This window comes from Hylobates moloch, unplaced genomic scaffold (genome assembly GCF_009828535.3).
Source record: "Hylobates moloch isolate HMO894 unplaced genomic scaffold, HMol_V3 SCAFFOLD_11, whole genome shotgun sequence".
Taxonomy (NCBI): domain Eukaryota; kingdom Metazoa; phylum Chordata; class Mammalia; order Primates; family Hylobatidae; genus Hylobates; species Hylobates moloch.
In genome coordinates this window covers 86,727,522-86,747,417 of record NW_026652286.1, presented here as the reverse complement: position 1 = coordinate 86,747,417, position 19,896 = coordinate 86,727,522, and the positions used below count along the sequence as shown (strand labels likewise).

At 49.7% G+C, this 19,896-nt stretch overlaps 1 protein-coding gene across 2 annotated transcripts; it reads right to left on the bottom strand.

The window, feature by feature from the left end:
- Positions 1-3,928: 3,928 nt before the first annotated feature.
- Positions 3,929-19,086, bottom strand: HTR3A (5-hydroxytryptamine receptor 3A). 2 transcript variants are annotated; one of them, XM_032168127.2, is made up of 9 exons: positions 18,802-19,086; positions 16,304-16,455; positions 14,959-15,003; positions 12,921-13,030; positions 10,930-11,099; positions 8,051-8,211; positions 7,496-7,706; positions 7,178-7,399; positions 3,929-4,776 (listed from the first exon to the last, which is right to left on the bottom strand). In XM_032168127.2, the coding sequence occupies exons 1-9, from the start codon at positions 18,866-18,868 to the stop codon at positions 4,478-4,480; spliced, it is 1,437 nt and encodes a 478-aa protein (XP_032024018.1). In that variant the 5' UTR covers positions 18,869-19,086; the 3' UTR covers positions 3,929-4,477. The 2 variants fall into 2 exon arrangements, with proteins under 2 accessions (XP_032024018.1, XP_032024017.1); XM_032168126.1 differs by having other exon boundaries at positions 7,178-7,706.
- Between the last annotated feature and the right edge of the window lie 810 nt (positions 19,087-19,896).

The following is a 19,896-nucleotide window of genomic DNA, read 5'->3' as shown; positions in this document are numbered from 1 at the left end:
AAGAGAATATAGATCAGGCTTCTATTTCAGAGAGGGATATTCTTGGGCTCTAAAACCAGGGATTAATTCTCTAACCATGACAGTCAGGGCTGGCCAATCACAGGCCTCAATGGGATAGCTTAAATTATAGAGGACCAAGTTAGAAAAAAGAAAAAAAATACCCAACTTCCAGAGCTGATACTGCAGCTGATAATTAATTATCTGCTGTTTGTATGCACTGGTAGGGCTCCCCCAACCTCTCACTGATCAGGGTGCACAGTGTGGCCCGGGAAGAAGACCAGTGAGTTGGCGTCAGGTCAAGACAATTGTGTGGGGACCATCCAGAACCTTCTCGACTTCATCCTCCCCCCTCCACCCTTCCACTTCCCTCCAATCAAGGGAGGAGCTGCCCTCTCTCGCTCACCTCCCCTCCCCAAACATTTGGGAGGGAGGAGAGAGAGGGAGTGATTAGCACGGGGCATTGTCCCCAGATAATGGGCCCCAGCTGCTGCATGAAAGAAGAGACAAAGCGCCTGGCGGCTCCACACGCATTATCCCCTCATTAAATCTCTGTTATTAGATTAGATTCAAAATGTATTGATTCAGAAGCTGGGGGGAGGTGGGGGAGGGAAGAGGATCTGGCTGGTGAATGCTGAACTGCACCTCTCTGCAAGCTCTTCCTCCCCCTCCTTCACCTAACCAGGCAACTTTTCTGCCTCGTGTTCTCTGAAGGAAATCTCCCCTATGCCCATATCCTGGCCTCTGAGTGCAGCCACTCTGCCTGAGCTATTCAGAAAACCACTGAGTGTCCACTCCTGGGAGGTGCCCTTGAGATCCTTGAGGCCAGGTTGCCAGCGTCCAGAGGAAAGGCAGCGTCCTTTCCAGGATGGCAGGAGACAGACTCCATGGCTTTGAAGCAGCACCAGCTGCAAACTCACAGAAGGGTTCAGGCTGGGCACTTTCAGCACCTCTGATGGAATCTTTTTAGTAGAAATGACATCACTGGGAAATGGGGTAAATAGGAAAAGGAAATGAGAACTGAGAGTACTTGTAGGCGAATAGAGAAGGCTGCAGGAGAGAAGTGGGGATGGGCGAGAGACTTGGCAAGCTTCCCGGAAGCACTTATAAAGACATGAGTGTTTCTGGTCTCCTCTCTGCTGGGACAGAATGAGAGGCAACTGGCTAAAGTGTCAAGAGGAGGGGAGGAAGCAGCTTCCAGGAGGTATAACAGGTGGGAGGGAAATTCTGGGTGTTCTCATACCCTCGATGGGGCAAAGGTCTCCTTGGGAGAAGACCAAGATTGGTACTGATGATCAGGAGTTAGCACACTGCGGGGGTTCTCTGGTCTGGGCCTCGGTTTCTCATACCTGGGCAACACAGCCCACATGCCAGATCGATGAGCTGATTGGATGTAGCTATTGGAGCAGAAGATGTTACATGTGGCGGCTCATTCTTGAGGTGGTTAATTGGCTGCCTCGATGCTGGGCTCTGTCACCCCATTGATTGTGGGTGAAGGGTGGGGAGAGCAAGATGGAGAATCAATAGGATGATTAGTGTCTTACTAGCTCTCTGGTTGGACACTTTGCCAATAGCCACCCATTTACTGACCAGTGATCCATTGACAGTGCCAGAATGTTCACCTTCCTATCCCTCTGGCCTGAGACACGAGAATCACCAAAACAGCATGGCTAGTCCAAGCAAGTCCTAGTGGAATGGGGCAGCTTTTGGTTCTAAGACCAGGCTCCAACAGATGGGGGCCAGGGGACATCTCAAGAAAGAAGTGATGAACACTCCCATCTTTAGCCCAATCTCTGCTCAGCAGGAGACAACAACTGTGAGGGCCAATCCCCAGCCTCACAATCTTTTGCTTTTTGCTGGGAGACCCTAATCTCTATCCATCAACAAAGCAAAAAGAAATATAAAATCTCTAATGAATCCCTGATAACTAGAATCAAAAGCACATATGTCTGGAGTGGAAGTATCAGATGAAACTTCATTCCTAGTTCATCTTAGGAGCAATTGGCCAGTTAGACAGTATTCAATGAGTTCTTTCTGCATGCCGAAGAATCTGGGGTGAGAAGCTAAGAGAAGCTAAACTAGATAAGCCCCCTTCCTCAGCCTCTGTGTTCTTTTAGACACGAAGCTCCAAAGGTCCCATGAAAAGTTTCGCCCTCTACCCAGCCTCCTGGATGGTTTATGAACTAGAATTACAGAGTTTGGGGTCAGCGGAATATACAGTTTCAGGTTTCCCATACTGAGTCCCTTATAATTGGATGACCTGGACCAACTGAAGAGGCAGTGAAAATGTTAGAAGAACTCATTCCAGATATTCCTTTTGAGTCCTCTCCCTTTAGCCTGGCAGCATTTAATCCCTCTCCACCAGGTCTTCCTCAGAGTGACAGGCAGCCCAAGATAGGGAGAGGGACAAGGCTGGAATGAGACAGGGAGAACCAAGGAAAGCCTCGTCCATACATTGCAGACACTAAGATAGGTCACCCTTGGTGGGGTTTCACATTCTTTTTCTCTGACTACTTGTTAGGTTGATGAAGCAATGGGTTGGTTGTTACTCAGCATGTCTTAAACTCTGATGTCTGGGAGAGCGAACCAGGATATGAGAAATAAGATCAAAGACCATTCTGCTGACTCTACATACTCCTGGCCCTGCTTTCTGGTGGATGTGCCAGGGGCTGATTGCTGACTGCTGACTGTTCCCAAAGGAGATAAGAAATCCAAGCTGGGCACAGTGACTCATGCCTGTAATCCCAGCACTTTGGGAGGTTAAGGGGGGCAGATCACGAGGTCAAGAGATCGAGACCATCCTGGCCAATATGGTGAAACCCTGTCTCTACTAAAAGTACAAAAATTAGCTGGGCATGGTGGCATGCGCCTGTAATCCCAGTTACTCGGGAGGCTGAGGCAGGAGAATCGCTTGAACCTGGGAGGCAGAGGTTGCGGTGAACCAAGATCGCGCCACTGCACTCCAGCTTGGTAACAGAGCGAGACTCCAACTCAAAAAAAAAAAAGAGAGAGAGATAGAGAAAGAGAAAAAAGAGAAAGAAAAAAAAAAGAAAGAAATGGAAGCCTTGGCTTTCTTGGTGTTTCTCAAACACCAAACCAGCTGATGCTGGCCGTGGTGCTGAAGCTCTCGTCTCCGTTCCGTTGCAGTACCCACCTGCAGGGAGAGAGCTTGCTTCCACCTTCACTAAGAGATCATGAGCCCAGGTAACAGGGCTGTGTGGACCCTTCCAGCATCTTTCCAAGGGGTTGCAGAGCCGAGATTCCCCCTCTTTTCTCTCCATTGCTAAGTATTCATGGTCCTGACCCTCATACCTTAAATCCCACCTCCTAGTGTTTCTTCTTCATAACAGCTACTTAAAGTACAAAGAGTAACCTACATAACTGCAAACCCACCATCTAATTTAAATTAAAAAACCAATATGACTGAGAATCCCTGTATACCCCTCCTTAGTCTCATCCTCCACTCCTTTTCCAGATCACTAATATCATGAAGTTGGTGTTTATCCTTCCTGTGCAAATGCTTTTCAACCTACTTGTCATCTCCCAGTTTCCTGGGCCTAGAGGCACCAATCTTTTTTTTTTTTTTTTTTTTTTGACAGAGTCTAGCTCTGTCACCTAGGATGGAGTGCAGTGGTACGATCTCAGCTCACTGCAACCTCTGCCTCCCGGCTTCAAATGATTCTCCTGCCTCAGCCTCCCGATTAGCTGGGATTACAGGCATGCACCACCACGCCTGGCTAATTTTTGTATTTTTGGTTTTCTTTTGGTAGAGGAGGGTTTCACCATGTTGGCCAGGCTGGTCTCGAACTCCTGACCTGCAGTGATCCACCTGTCTCGACCTCCCAAAGTGTTGGGATTAGCTAACTGTAAATCTCTTCTTCTAACCATCCAACCTCTTCCCAAAGCTGCTGAAAAATGGTTAAGAGGAGAGTTTAGGGTTTCACTGCATTTTATTCTTCCCACCCCCATCATCTGATGGGGGATGAGTGTTCAAGGAAGCTGCTACAAGTGAGGTGAAGAAAAAAAAGACATTAGGGGTTAGAGAAGCCTAGTACAGAGTTATCAGGACTGTGTAGTAGAGAGTTGGTTTTGCCTTCAACCTAAAAGCAAAGTTGTGAAAGAAGAGCAGAATTCCAAAGTCCCTTATTCAGGGGAGGGTCAATGGGGAAAAGTCCACAAATAGAGTGGACTTAGGGAGAGCCCGAGTTTCTCCTGATCTAAGAGAGCATGTTTTAAAGCCATGGTGAGCTGCTGGGGGTGGGACAAGGGTGTAAGGGCCTTGAACACCCAGTTTTTGGTGGAAGGGTTCAGACCTTGGCTTGGGATTGCTGAGATGAATTGGCATTGGAAACAGGGCATGGGACTTTGTCTGTGTCTTGAAAAGGTCCCTGGCATTCCCTGGGTCCTGAGGGACCTAAGCAGAAATCCTTTGTCCCCACCTAACCAGGACTGTTCCCCTCCTCCACTGGGCTGTACCCACTCAAGCGTACTGCCAGATAGACCAGAGCATAACCAGGGTGATGCTGTAGGCCAGCACCGCCAGCAGGTAAATGTGGAATAGCAGCTTGTCCAGCACGGAGCCCACGCGCAGCCAGTCCCGGGCCACCTCTCTCATCTCATCCCGCTTTTCCAGGAATTGCCGGATGGAGGACAGCTCCTGCAGCAGCCCACACACCGCCAGCGAGGCCTCCCGAGGTGGTGGGGGAGGGCTACATCTGTCCCTGGGGCTCTTCTCCAAGTCCTGGGGACTTCCCATGTGGCTGCAGTGGTTTCTCATAGCTGGAAGAAGGGCAGGGCATTGGCAAGAGAGGGAGACCCCAGGTGGTGACCTGAACATGGTCCCTTATGCTTCTATAGCCTGTACATTTTTGGGGTGAATAAATTTTTTTTTCTCACTCTGTCACCCAGGCTGGAGGGCAGTGGTGTGATCTAGGTTCACTGCAACCTCCGACTCCCAAGTTCAAGCAATTCTCCTGCCTCAACCTCCTGAGTAGCTGGGATTACAGGCACGTGCCATTACCCCTGGCTAATTTTTTTTTTTTTTTTTTTTTTCTGTAGAAACGGAATTTCACCATGTTGGCCAGGCTGGTCTTGAACTCTTGACCTCAAGTGATCTGCCTACTTTGGCCTCCCACGGTGCTGGGATTACAGGTGTGAGCCACCGTGGCTGTTCAGGAACAACTTTAGACATTAAAAGTATAGAGAGTAACTTACATACCTGCAAATCCACCATCCAATTTAAATTGAAAAACCAGTACGACTGAGGATCCTCGCATACCCCTCCTAACGCACATCCTCCACCCCTCTTCCAGATCATTAGTGTCACAAAGTATCCTTCCTATACATTGCTTTTCAACCTATGGGCTTTCCTCAGCAACCTGATATACATTATTTCATTTGAGCCTCACAATAGCCTCACAAGAGAGGCAGAGTAGGCGTGATTACTATTCTGTTTGTTTGTTTGGAGACCAAGTCTGACTCTCTTGCCCAGGCTAGAGTGCAATGGTGCAATCTCAGCTCACTGCAACCTCTGCCTCCCGAGTTCAAGCGATTCTCCTTCCTCAGCCTCCTGAGTAGCTGGGATTACAGGCATGTGCCACCACACCCAGCTAATTTTTGTAATTTTAGTAGAGACGGGGTTTCACCATGTTAGTCAGGCTGGTGTTGAACTCCTGACTTCGTGATCCACCCCCCTTGGCCTCCCAAAGTGCTCAGATTACAGGAGTGAGCCACTGTGCCCAGCCAACTATTCCCACCATGTAAAAAATGGTGAAGCTGAGAGAGGTTAGGTGACTAGCCTGTGGTCACATACTTGGAGGATCATTTAATGATGAGACCACCAAGGCTCAGGTATCTGGACTCCCAATCCACTGCTACTTTTCCTCCATTTTGTTGCCTCAGAGGGGCAGCAGGCTGGAGGGTGCTGCTCTCATGTCCGTGACTGCAGGTCCTGGACCAGGAAATACACCTACAGAAGTGGCTTCCTTCACCAAGGTAAATTAGGCAGTAGGCTGGCAGACTAGTTCACTAGCTCTCGATGAGATGGCCTTAGACGAGCCAAAAATCTCATGTAAAAGGCCTGGCTCTAGTCAGGAGGAAGGACAAAAAGGAGTGGAGTGGAGAGGAGTGGTTAGAAAGAGAAGCTTAGGGTCGGATGGGCCTAGGTTCTACCAATTCCTGGCTCTGTGATTTAGGACAAGCAAATTCTCTATAGCTCTGCTTCCTTATTGGAAAAATAAGAATGAGAATCCTCTTGGGTTGTCATAAGTATTACATGTGATCATGTAGACAAAGTGCTTTGCACATGCCTGGCACAAAATATTCAGTAAATAAACCAACCAACTAACCACCACCAACTACAACAAATGGTAGCTATAACAATTCCTCAGGAGGTATGAACTCCACATTTAATGTCTCTCTGCCTCATAGGTGTTTGAAATTCTAAGGAACCTGGTCTTTGGGCTGTGTATTTGTTGTTTTTAATTTTTATTTTTGAGACAGTGTCTTACTCTGTCTCCAGGTGGGATGCAGTGATGTGAACACAGCTCCCTGCAGCCTCAACCTCCTGGGCTCAAGTGATTCACTTCAGCCTCCTGAAGTAGCTAGGACCACAGGAGTGCATGACCATGCCCAGCCACCTTAAAAAAAAAGATTAGTAGAGATGAGGTCTCACTATGTTGGCCAGGCTGGTCTTGAACTCCTGGGCTCAAGTGATCCTCCCGCCTCGGCCTCCCAAAGTACTGGGATTGTAGTCGTGAGCCACCATGCCCTGCTTTGGGCTGTTTAGAATAAGAGTTTTAGAAACCCCAGAGGCAGTATTTAACCGTGTGAGGCAGGGAGACCAATAATTTCCTAAGGGGCATCCATTTGACTTCACCCATGGGTCCATCCTAGAGAGAGGCCATTCTCAGCCCAGAGGACTCAGCTCCTGACATGCTCAGCCTCTGGGATTCCTACCCTCTCTGTCAACACCCAAGGTGATGAGAGGTTATGTAAGTGAAGAAAGGGTCTGGACTGACACCTTTGGCTGAAGGCTGCCCCCCCCACCCCAGTAAGGCAGGGCATGGGATGCCATGTGCAGTACAGCACCTCCTTGGCAGGCCACGCCCTCCAGAGACTTTCCACGACATCCAAGCCAGAAGCAGCCCCACTGTATGGACTCTTCCCTTTTGTTTCTCACCTGAGCAGTCATCAGTCTTGGTGGCTTGGGAGGTGGCTGGGGGCCTCTGGGAAGTTGACTGCTCCCTCAGGCAAAGTAGCCAGGCGATTCTCTCCAGAACCAGGTGACGCAGCCAAGCAGGCACGGGCTGCTGCAGGTCTTGCTTGTGCACCAGCCGCACAATGAAGATGGTCTCGGCCAAACTTATCACCAGCAGAGCCATGCACACCACAAAGTAGACACCTGTGCAGCCCAGGGCAGAGGCAAGAGACACATGCAGGAGGTGGGAGGGGGTGAGTTTCTCACCAGACTGAGCTCTGCTACCAGGAGAGGCCTTACCAATGAGAGGAGTGCCGATAGCAGTGGCCGGCAGTGTGTCAGAAACGATGATCAGGAAGACCGAGTAGCCTAGGAGGAGTGTGATCTTGAAAGAGACCCTCTCGCCACTGTTGGGGGGCAGGTAGAAGCCCACGATGTCCATGACCATGAGGAAGATGCTGGGCAGCAGCAGGCTGACCACATAGAAGAGGGGCCGCCGGCGGATGACCATCTGGGACCGGGAGAAGAGCTTGTGGGAAGCCTGGGGCAGACAGGCTCTGCTCCCAGGAACCACCCCACAAGCTCAGACTCCTTGTTTTATGGGGCTTCCAGCCTGGATTGCTCAGAGAAGAAAACAGACAGACCCCCATACCCTGCCTCTCAATCCAGGCTTATGGCTGTTTAGAATAAGTAAGGGACATTCATGGAGTTTCTCCTTCTACTTCACTGAAGTTCCAGATGTGTGCAACCCTGGGGTTGGAAAAAGGCTATAGAAGTTCTTTCCAGTATGCCTCCTTAAGTCTACCCGGGTGTGAAGATTTATTCACCATTTTACCCACATTCGTTCCCACTCACATAGAACTTCATTTCTGCATAGCGGTCACTGCTTTCCAGGCTGAACTCCCGAAAGTAGGGCAGCACCCCCAGCAACTCCCACTCTCCTTGGTTCATGAAGACACTTCTGTCGGATTTCACCTTTTCTGGCAAGCGCCACAAAGAGACGTTGATGTCCTGGACTGAGAGAGAATAAAGCAAGCCAGCTTTGGAATCTAGTGCCCAGAGCCTGCCGGACCCTGTGATGATGGGACACAGGTGGGCAGCAACCAAGGGGAGCTGAAATCCGATGGCTCAACCTCAGCCTCAGCACATCACCTTCAGCTTCAGTGTCCTCAGCTATAAAATGAGGTACTCGTCATACCTATCTCACAAGGCCACACTGAGGGCAGATGAAGTCTTAAATGAAAACACACGGTGCAAAGAACCATGCAAACCATTCATTAGAAAGCGCTCTCTCTCCTTCACATGCACACACAAACACACACACATACACACCCCTTCCAAACAGCTTTCTAGCTTTCCCTGTTAGAATTGCCCATTGCAGAAATGAACAAAAGTCAACATTCTTCACCTTTGCCTTGATGGAACTGCCTGCCTTTAAAAGTGAATTAAGAAAATAAGCAAAATCCTCACTTATAGATTGCAATTCCACTTCTCAAGATCTGCAGCAGAGACATATGTACCAGGAAGGACAGAAGTATCCATTGCAGCAAAATATTGGAAAATACTAAAATATCCATCAATCAGAAAATGCGTAATAAGCTAGGATGCAACCAAAATCATTAGATGTTTGCGTTGGTGGTAGTAGTGAGCACAGCTGCCTTCCAAAATCATGAGCTATTTTATAGCAGCTAAAATTTTTGAGGAAGACCTAAATGTGCATGAAATTCGAAAAATGTCCAAGACCTATTGTTGAGTAAAAAGAATCAAGTAGTAGTATATAATAATATATATACTGATATATTTATCTAAAATACGAACTCATAAAGCAATTTCCATGTACTTTCCATAGATGTGTATGTGTGTATGTAAATGTGTAGTGAAGGATTTCGAAAAATATACTGTGCTAGATAAAGTTTCTACTGATAAAAGTGGTTAACTCTTGTTGTTCGTGAAGTTTGGGATTGAGGGTGAAGTCAAAGGAGACGTTAGCCTTATCTGTGTTTCTGGTTTTGGTCAAGGCAGTCATGCATCACTGTCATAACTTAAGTTTAAGGTAATGAATACATCAGAGCAGAAGTGGAGGATGACTTTTTTTTTTTTCTTTTTTGAGATGGAGTCTCATTCTGTCACCCAGGCTGGAGTGCGGTGGTGCAACCTTGGCTCACTGCAAGCTCCACCCTCCGAGTTGAAGTGATTCTCCTGCCTCAGTCTCCTGAGCAGCTGGATTACAGGCGCCTGCCACTGCGCCCAGCTAATTTTTTGTATTTTTAGTAGAGACAGGGTTTCACCATCTTGGCCAGGATGGTCTTGATCTCATGACCTCGTGATCCACCCGCCTCCGCCTCCCAAAGTGCTGGGATTACAGGCGTGAGCCACCGCGCCCAGCCTGGGGGATGCCTTCTTGCAACAGGGTGGTGTGCACTTCACCAGCCCTCTAGCAAGCCCTTAGCTAGCATTTATCTGCTTGGTAACATTTGCTGAGACCCTTCCTCTGTGCCAGGCCTTGTGCTGGGGATCTAAAGGTGGGCGAGAAATCATGTCCCTGCCCTTTCCAAATTTTTTTACTTTTTATTTTTATAGGGTCTCATTATGTTGCTCAGACTGGCCTCAAACTCCTGGGCTGAAGCAATTCTCCTGCCTTGGCCTCCCAAAGTGCTGGGACTACATTTGTGAGCCACTGCACCCATCTCTTTCTAAGTTTATATCTAGGAGAGAAGGACACATTGAACAAGTACTTACAAGGGTGACAGAGGTGGGAGAGGATCAGGATGGTATAAATTGAGCAACAGGGATGGCCTAGTCTAGGGGATGAGAGGGTAAACTGAGGAGCTGAAACTTATGCTGCTATCAGAAGGGTGAGTAGAGGGGTTGGCCAGGCTAGGTGTGGTTGGGGGGAGCAGGTGTGGGGCAGGATGGGAGAGGGAGGAAAGGGCCAGGTAGCATAGGAGAGGAAACAACATGTGATAAAGAGAAAGAATATTATGAGGGTTTGGGGCTAGAAAGGAAGGCAGCTGGGCGGGAGCAGAGCTCAGGGGAGCAGATGAGCCTGGAGCAGCGGGCTGTGGCAGTCAGCTCAAGAGGGTGGATTGTGTTCCAGGGTATCTGGGATCCCACTGAGGGGTTTTAAGTGACACGGTCAGATTTGCATTTTACTAAAATCTCACTGGCTTCTGTGAGAATCACGAATTTAGGGGGACACGAATGCATGGGGAAACCAGGTAGGAGGCTAAAGCAGAAACCTAGGCAGGAGACGAGGGTGACTTGCATGGGGGTAAAGGGAAAAAAATGGATCTGAGAGATGCTTAGTGTTAGATCCTGTTGGAGATATTGGGAAAAATTGTCCCTTACTGAGCGTCTTGCAGTCGATTCACACCTTCACTGAATACTGATATATTAATGTAAAATAAGAACTCATAAAGCAATTTCCATGTACTTTCCATAGATGTGTGTGTGTGTATATATATGCACACATGGATGTGTGAATGTAAATGTGTAGAGAAGGGTCTGGGAAAATATACTGTGCTATATAAAGTTTCTACTGACAAAAGTGATTAACTCTTACTGTCGGGGCAGCAAGAGCAGCAGATTCACCTCATGCAGAGGATGAGGAAGCAGAGGCCCAGGGCATTAGTAGGCTGGATATGCAAGAAGGCGCCCTGGGGAACACTCCTCGCTCAGATGTCCCTGGGGTCCCCCAACCTCCACCCCTGCCCCGGCGAAGCCCACATACTCACTGGTGTGCAGCCAGCTGGTAAAGGTCAGCGAGCAGTTCTGGACATCGAAGGGGAAGTTGTAGATGTCGAGGCTGCAGGCAGTCACCACCTGAAGGGGCTTGTAGTTCTGAACTTCGCCTTGATGCCGAATATACACGTACGGGATATTTGGAGACTTCCCCACATCCACGCTGGCCGGGGAAAGGGGGTCAGTTTGGGAGCTCAAGAGGCAGGGCAAGCTCTGGGGGCCTGAAGATCTTGGAACAACTGGGTGGGGAATGAAGTTCGGGGAGGGTATAGGCAGCCAGACAACCTGGATGTTTTGCCTGGCCTCGGTTTTTCCAACCTTCCTATCTTAGGCTTCCTGATCTGCCGTTGTCAAGGCTACTTTTCAAGCAGTCATGGGCATTTCTCCTTTATTCCCCTGGCTCCTGGCCACACAAGGCAGGAAGGAAAACCCATGGGCCCAAAAGCCATGGACAGTAGGGAGCGTGCCCAGTGGCCCCAACCTGTCACTGCCCCAGGCTGGGCAAAGCTTGGCTCCCAGGATCACCAGTCCTGTGGGACCAGGCAGGGTTGGTGAAAGAGCAGGATCTTGTGTTCCATCCTGACTCTGGCTTCTCTTTGCTTCCCACCCCTAGAAGTCCTTTGAAATGAAAATAATCATCTCTGGATGAAAATGAGCTAGAGAAATGGATAAGAATTGGGGAAAGCCAGAAAAGCCCCACAAGACCTCATTCCACTCTCTTAGCTGATCTCAAAGTGGTAGGCCCTCTTGAATGACCACTGTGGCATGGAGTGGGCTGAGCCCAGGGTGCTAAGCCCTCAGCCTTCTGTGAGTTCAGGCTGAGAGATGAGAAGTCAAGACTAAGGCCAGTTCACTGTTGAAACTGGAGAGCCAGCAGAAACTGGGATTTCCCAGAACCCTCCAGCCTGAGCTATGCAGGGGAGGGGTTGTGGTCCAGGTCAACTACCTCCTTTGGAAAAATGTCAGTGGCACCTCCTGGAGTTGGACAGTGCTGTGGGTAAGGGGTGGAGGATGGCTTATCCCACCTGTCACCTTCCCTTTTCCTCTGTCTTCCCAGCCATCTTCCCTGCCCTTGAATTCTGAAACCCAGTTGGTGGGCCCTGAATGAACCTGCAGGATGAGGAGAAGGAATGTTTTCTGGGGCCAAATGGGACTGTGTTTGGCTGCCAGGAGTAAAGCCTGGTGGGACCCACTTCATATTGGGGAAGCAATCTGTGGCCTGTCAGGTAGCTGTGTGACTTGGGAGGTCTGAGCATGTCCCCCAGCTCCAAATCTCCTTTGCAGGCCAGAAGCGGCAGCCACTATCAGTGCTCCATTTTTTTTTTTTTCTTTTGAGACAGAGTCTTGCTATGTCCCCCAGGCTGGAGTATAATGGTATGATCTCGGCTCACCACGACCTCTACCTCCCAGGTTCAAGTGATTCTCCTGCCTCAGCTGCCTGAGTAGCTGGGATTACAGGTGCTTGCCAGCATGCCCGGCTAATTTTTGTATTTTTAGTAGAGATGGGGTTTCACCATGTTGGCCAGGCTAGTCTTGAACTCCTGACCTCTGGTGATCTACCCACCTCGGCCTCCAAAGTGCTGGGATTACAGATGTGAGCCACTGAGCCCGGCCAAGTGCTCCATTTTTTTTTTTTAAGAAACATTTACTGTCTCCTTTAGAAGTGCAGCTGTCCCATTAGGTTATTATAACTCAGTGTTAATTCATTCACTGGTTTCTTTCCCTGTGGCAGGGGCCCTTGGACTACGAAGTATGGAATTTCAACAACAAGCACCGAAAAGAAGGAGTTTTCAAAAAGAAAAGAACAGAAAAAGGTCGGGGGTCGGGGAAGACATGGGAATCTGGATTCACACCAGCTTTATCTACAGTCTGCAATTCCTGATGGGACATCTGAAATGCAACAGTGACAATCTTGTCTCTCTGTCTCCAGGTTTCTCCAGCCCCTAAGTCACCCAGCCACATCACAACGGATAACAGTACTCACAACTCATTGATGAGAATGTCCGGGACCCAGATGCTGTCTGTGGGGATGGACAACTTGGTGATGTTGTCGAAGTCCTCAGGGTTCCACTGGAGAAACTCATCAGTCCAGTACTAGGGGAGGAGCAGGGATGGTCACAGGCAGCCCCCTCCATCTCCAGTGAGGGTTGCCTGCAACTCAGGCTGACTTCACCCTCAGTGCCCAGGCAACAGGTGGGCATCTTCCTGGGAGAAGCAGGTGTCAGTGGCACCCAAATCCCTCAGCAGTAACTGAGAGTTCCCCCACCTCTTCATTCACACTCTGCCTCCACACATAACAACTCGGCTAGATGCAGCCTTGCCCCAGGAAAGAAGTCAGTCATTTCGAATACTGTGAGATCCCCCTCCGCCAGCTGAGAATCTCAGACAAATAACTTTTTGGATCTTGGTCTCAACGTATTTATATGGAGATCATAACATCTACTTCACAGGGTGGAGATGGCTGTTGTTAAGTTTTGATTAAGGTATTCTCCATTTTCAAGCCAGGATGGCCAGTCTAAAATGTAAATTTGATCATGACACTCCCTTGCTTAAAATCCTTCAGGGGTGCCCCATTGCCTTTAAGATAAAGTTAAACTTCACAGCCAGCACAGGCTGATATAATCTGACCTCCGCTATCTCTCTAGCCTCATGTTTTGGCCATGCCTCTTTGTGACTTCTACACTGCAGCCGTATGCAATGAAACACTGCCGGAACCTCCATGTCTCTGCATATCCTGCTCCCTCTCGCCTATCTTCTTTACCAAGGTGCATTTTTCTCATCCTTCTGGACTTAGCCAAGGCATCTGTCTGTTCCCTTCTCCAGGACATTGTCCATGACCCCCACACCACAGGCTGGGTGACATGCGTCTCCTCTGCGCTCCCATAGTTAGCACCTTGTCCTTGCCACGTTGGAGTGGCTGTCTTGTTGCATTTCAGTTGTCAGTACCTGTATCTGGTCTGTGAGCTCATGGTGGGCAGGGCCTCGATCTAGTTTGTGTCTCTAATTCCAGTCTCTTGGCACAGTTGCTGGTGCATGTAGACTGTCATTCCCTCACTGCTGATGCCAGGAACTGGGGCAGACAAGTGGCCCTAGAGCTCCAGAGGTGAGAGCTCGGATGGATGTCCTGGGAAAGGAGCTCCAGGCTGCCTGTGCTTGTTTGGGTCCCTTCCCTTTGTGCACTGCAGTAAGGGATCCCTCTGTGAGGCAGGGACGGAGCAGTATCTCAGGGATCAGCATTCTAGCTTCTTCCTCCACCCCACGCCCTGTCCCATGCCTGGTCGTGGTGATGGATGTGCCATGAGCCGTGGGGAGGGATAACAGAGACCCACTTATGCCAGGTGTGTCCCCAGAACCTCTTGGGCATGACCTCTGTGAGCTGTCCTCACGCTTCTGCCTCCGTGTGTTCAGTCACTTTAGTTTCCCCTCTGCTCTGACTTCTCCCCAACAACCCCAGGGGCTTCCAGAGCAGGACCCTTGGATAGCGACCTCCACTCTTTTCCTACCCCACCCCAGCTCGAAGCCAGAATTCCTGCCAAGCCTCAGACATATCCACACACCAGGGGCTGACCCAGGCCCATCAGAAGCTAAAAGAGTGGGGAAATGGCCAAGGATGTGAGGACTAAGTGGATGGAACGAACCGTCCTGTTTCAATCACCCAATTTGGTTGCTGTCCAGTTTGGCTGAATAGAAGAAAGAATGGTCTAGCAAACAGAGTTGGCTGAGAGTGAAGGGGCTGGCTGGTGAGTTCCTTTCAACAGAGGCTGGGACAGGCCATAGTTTGGGGTGCTTTGAAGAACTTCAGAAGCCAGAGGGGGGTTGGAGGGTTTCTCCTCCACTATCTTTAAGCCTCCTTCCACTCTCGGACCTGAGATGAGGAGATTCCACACTCCTGGATCTCAGGCTGAGGGTGCTTCTCAACCTCTCCCCTCACCTTCCCTCGATGAGGCCACTGAAACTCCCGAACTCCCGACTCCTTCCCAGGAGGATGGGTAACGGGGGCAGGGAGGGGCGGGCCTGCTCACCTGCCGGTACCAGATGTAGGTGGTCAGCACCTGATTCTTCTCATCCTGGGAAAGGAAAGGGAGCTTGAACAAGTAACCGTGTGGACTGGAGGGCCACCCCGTACATGCCAGCCCCTAAAGGAGGGGCTTCCTTGTGTCCCTATTGCTTTGGGAAGTGAAAGCAGGGGCCGGGGCAGGGAAAGTAGATAGACTGGAGCTCCCTGGCCAGACAGGAAAAGTTAGTTGTTCACTAGAGCACACCTAGAAAGAAGTAATAATGATTTATTTTTTTATTTATTTTGAGACAGTCTTGCTTGCTCTGTTGCCCAGGGTGGAGTGCAGTGGCACAATCTCAGCTCATTACAACCTACACCTCCCAGGTTCCAGCGATTCTCATACCTCAGCCTCCTGAGTTGCTGGGACTACAGGTGTGTGCCACCATGCCCGACTAATTTTTGCATTTTTAGTAGAAATGCAGTTGCTATGTTGGCCAGGCTGGTCTTGAACTCCTGGCCTCAAGTGGTCTGCCGACCTCGGCCTCCCAAAGGGCTGGGATTACAGGCGTGAGCCACCGTGCTCTGCCAACAGTGATTTATGTTTCAACTTCTAATATACATATAATGCCGGGAGCAGTGTCTTAGGTCTGTAACACCAGCAATTTGGGAAGCTTAGGCAGGCGGATGGCTTGAGGCCAGGTGTTCGAGACCTGCCTGGCCAACATGGAAAAATCCTGTCTCTACTAAAAATACAAAAATTAGTCAGGCAGGCTGACTAATTTTAGTAGAGTGATTTTAGTCGACTAAAATTAGTAGAGACTGTGAAGTTGGGTCCTGCCTACCTGACCCCAACACAGAGCCACTGCATCTCTGCAATTGCCTTGTTTATCTCTGCACAATGTCTGACCACCTCTTCTGAGCAGTGCACCCCACCCTACTGTGGTAGTTAATGAAGGAATTGAGGAATAATTCATCTGTTGGCTGATTCTTCAATAATCATTTAGTGACACCTGCCAGGTACCAGGGATGTGTGTAAGGCACTGGTGGCAGAGAGATACATGGGACAGTCTTCATCCTCATACAGCTGACATAGACAGATGATTATCATTATGCAGTGTAGGAAGGACCACATGTGGGAAGTGACCCCCTCACTGTACAGGTGTGGGAGCAGCAGCCACAAGGTGACCCCAGGTTTCTGGTTTGGGCAGCTGTGCAGATGATGCTACAATCCATCCTGAGCTGTGGTGCCAGACCGTAGGTCCTATGGGTTCTCAAATGCCTACCAAGCTGCATAGGGGGTGACTTGTCTCACATGGCCTTCTCCCACCCCCAAAAGGTCAGCCTGTGTGCAGCTGGGGGCTGATCCTCACCACGTTGAGGATGGCATAGACAATGACGTCAATGGATACGGTGGTTGGCTTCCTCCAGTCCCTCACAGGGCGCACGCCCTTCCTGTAGTTGGTCAAAAGGTAATCCGACAGCCTCAGCAGAGCGGGCCTGGTGGTGTTTCGGCTCCTCCTGGCTGGGAAGGAGAACAGTTCAAAGTAGACACCAGCCCCCCAAGATTTCCCCCGGTTCTCTTGCCCTGGTTTGTAAGCTGTTAAAAGAGATGTATCCCCACCATCCCCACCTCACAAAATTCTAAACACAGACTGACATTCTCACCACTAGAGCATTTTGTCTGCAGAGATTTCTACCATAATTCAAATGTATTACCTTGTAGAAAGGACCTATGCGTTCATTGACAGGAAAGCAGAGATCGGGCTTGGAAGAGCAAGTGGCACGAGACAGCTGAGTTTCAAATCAGGTTGAGGGCTAAGAAGGGTGGAAAGTAGGTAGCCCACGGGGCCTAAGCAAGGGCCTCTGGGGAGCAACAGGGAAGCTGGCTGTCAGGGTGTGATATTAAAAGCAAGAGGGCTGCAAGAAAGCATGACCCCAAGTGCACAATTTCTAAGCCCAAGGGTCTGCATCAGGGTTTTCCTCAGCCGAGGTCAAACCTCAGCATCTGCACACATCTCCTTTTTGAGTATGAAACAGGTAAAGAAAGAAGGAAGTGCGGGCATCTGGTGAAAACTGACATTTCCCCTACATCCTGCAAAAGCCACCCCAAGAAGATCCTCGCACCCTGCCCCAGGCACACACAAGCTACAGGTGGAGGGCTGGCCCAGTCCACCTCCTAGGGTTGCTGTATGGGCAAACTTGAGGGGCTTAGAAAGACGGTTGGGACGAGGTGCGGAGAGAATGAGAAGAAATCAAACGACTTCTGGGGCAGGTGGCCTATGGGGACAAACCAGTAATGAGACAGCCCAGCTCCTGGACCCTGGTCCTGTTCTATGAAGATTTCATGTGCAGCTCAGTTTTCACACTGGAAGCAGTAAGAGCACTTCCAGAAGGGTGGCCTGACATGCAAAAGTGAAAATTCATGGGACGGTGAAGGGAGTACAACCTAGAGGGTCAGCATACGGGCAGCAAAGGGGAGATGGAGCTGGCAGGGTAGCCAGGGTCTTTCACTAACCAGGTGCCGGCAGGCCTGGCTTTTGCTAAACAAGACTGCGTCTTCTCTCATCTTGTGTGCAACCTGTACAACAAATCAGTCCTGCAGATTCCCCCTCCTTTCACCCCCTTTTCCCTGATAAGCTGCTGGCTTCCTTCAGAAGGACAGAGAAGAGCAGAGAGAACACACACACACACACAATTTTTTTAAGTGTCTCCTTTGGAATAACATCAATGAACATATTCTTCATTTAACTTTAGAACAGTCCACCAGAGTGGCTATTTGCAGACAAGGATCCCCAAGCCCCAGAAAGGTGAGCACCGAGCCCTGCAAGTGGAGGAACTGAGATTCAAATGCAGACCCGTGTGCATCTTTACTACACCAGCAACAGCCTGGGTCCTATTGACTGGGATCCTGACCAGCTTGGAGAGCACTGAACCCATCCCAGCAGGCCCAGGGCAAAGGACCATTGCTGGGAGGGACAGTTTCTTCTCAGTCAAGGAAGCCCTCGACCACAGTCATCACTTACAGCTTGCGTTTGCTTAACCCACGGAGCACTCTCAAATGACCACTCCTGGGAGGAAGGACATCTTGCCCAGAGCTCTTCACGTCTGTCCAACCCCTGGATGACTTCCTCTAATTGTGCCCCAGTGTGCTCCACCCCAGCTCTGTAGGGAGAGAAACCTCCTAGAGGGGAATGAACATGGTCTGCAGCAAAAGGAAGCAGGTCCCTTTGTGGCTAAAACACCCTACATTCAAGGGAGTCAGGAGAAGACGGGTGTAGGGAATGTGGAGAGAAATTGGGTGTTACTGGAGTTTCGTCCTGGAAAGGAACTTGGGGAACCGCAGGCCCAGAGAACGAACTCATGCAACAAAACCAGTGAAGCTGAGGAAAGATGACTAGACTAGTTCTGGTCCCCACTCTGCTGCTAACAAGCTGTGTGACCTTGAATGAATTATCCGCTCCCCACTCTCTGGGCCACAGCATTCCCATTTATAACAGGCAAGGGTGGACCAAATGAGTTCTAAGGTCCCTTGCAGCTTTCATTCAAATAGTTTAGGGAAAGGGCAAAGAGGAGAGGAGTCCCCTCCTGGTGCCTGTCTTTTTATTTCTGATATGCCAGGCTACTTCTCTGCTCCCCTCTTTGCAAGCTCCGCTCTTGCCCCACCCCAGGACTCAACATTCCTAACTCTCTCTAGCTTAACCGTGATGCCTCAAATGCTGTCATGCTCATAGGTGGTAAGATAGCTGAACTTCCTGCAGCCACACCGTTCCCCACCCTCCTCTCCACAGCCCTCAGAGGACTGAAGCATCCCCTGCCCCACCTCAGCAGATGGTCAGCCAAGTCCTGCTGTTTCCCGAAGTCTGCTTACCTTCTCCCTGTGCCAGGAGTGTGGGGAGGAGCAAGGCGAGCAGCGCCTGCTGGACCCACAGCAGCATAGCGAGCTTCCCACGCGTAGGAGTGCTGCTGAGTGCTCAGGGCCAGGCCCACCAAGGGCCAGCTTGCCTGCCTTCTGCCAACCTCATGTCCCAGCCAGCCTGCCTCTCACGGCCACTGCTCACACCTTCTGAGGCTGCAGCCTCACACTCCCTGGGCCACCAAGGTTGGGGAGCTGCCAAGTTTTCCTGCAATCCGTCCTTCAGCTGGATCATGTTTCAGGCGGGAGGAAAGGGGAGGGGACGGCTGAGAGGGAAGTCCGCCCTAGCTGATGTCATGCTGTGGGAGCTCAGTCCACCCATTCAGCCAGGGGGCTTGGCCATGTTTCCCCAAGGAGTAACTTAGGTGGGGACAGGGGCTGCAGAAGCCCGTGAGACAAGGGTGCAGCCTGACCCCTGGGAGGTGCACCATGCTGCTGCTTTCATTGATGTCCCTTGGCAAGTATGCTTCTGTGGCACTGGGCTGGGGCAGGATAGGGTGAGTCAGGCAGGAGCAGGAAGGCCATTCTCTTACTCCCCAGGGTGACATAACCAAGCAGGTGACTGGGCACCTCTGCAGTTACAGGAAGGGTAACTGGGGTCACCACAGGTCTGCCCTTTTGTGCTCATCTAATTAGTCATACTTAAATAGTAAAATATATATTAAAAATAATAAAACATATAATAAAAATAAACTTTTACTATACATATTTATTTTATGCATTCTTGCCATACATAATAAATACATATAGTAAAAATAATAATAGTATGTGCACTTTGTAGAAAAATATGAAGAAAAATTAAAATCTTCTGTAAACTTACGACTCAGAGACAGCCACTCTTAACATTTTGGTATATATTCTTCCATAATTTCCTTCAGTAATGTGTATACAATGAAGTAAATATCACACACATATAATTTTGTACCCTCTTTTTTTGCTTGATATCATTTCGTAAGCATTTCTTTAGGGGATGAGACATCACACCTGGCCTTGGAAGCATTTTCTTTTTTTTTTTTTTTTTTTTTTTTTTTTTTTTGAGACGGAGTTTGC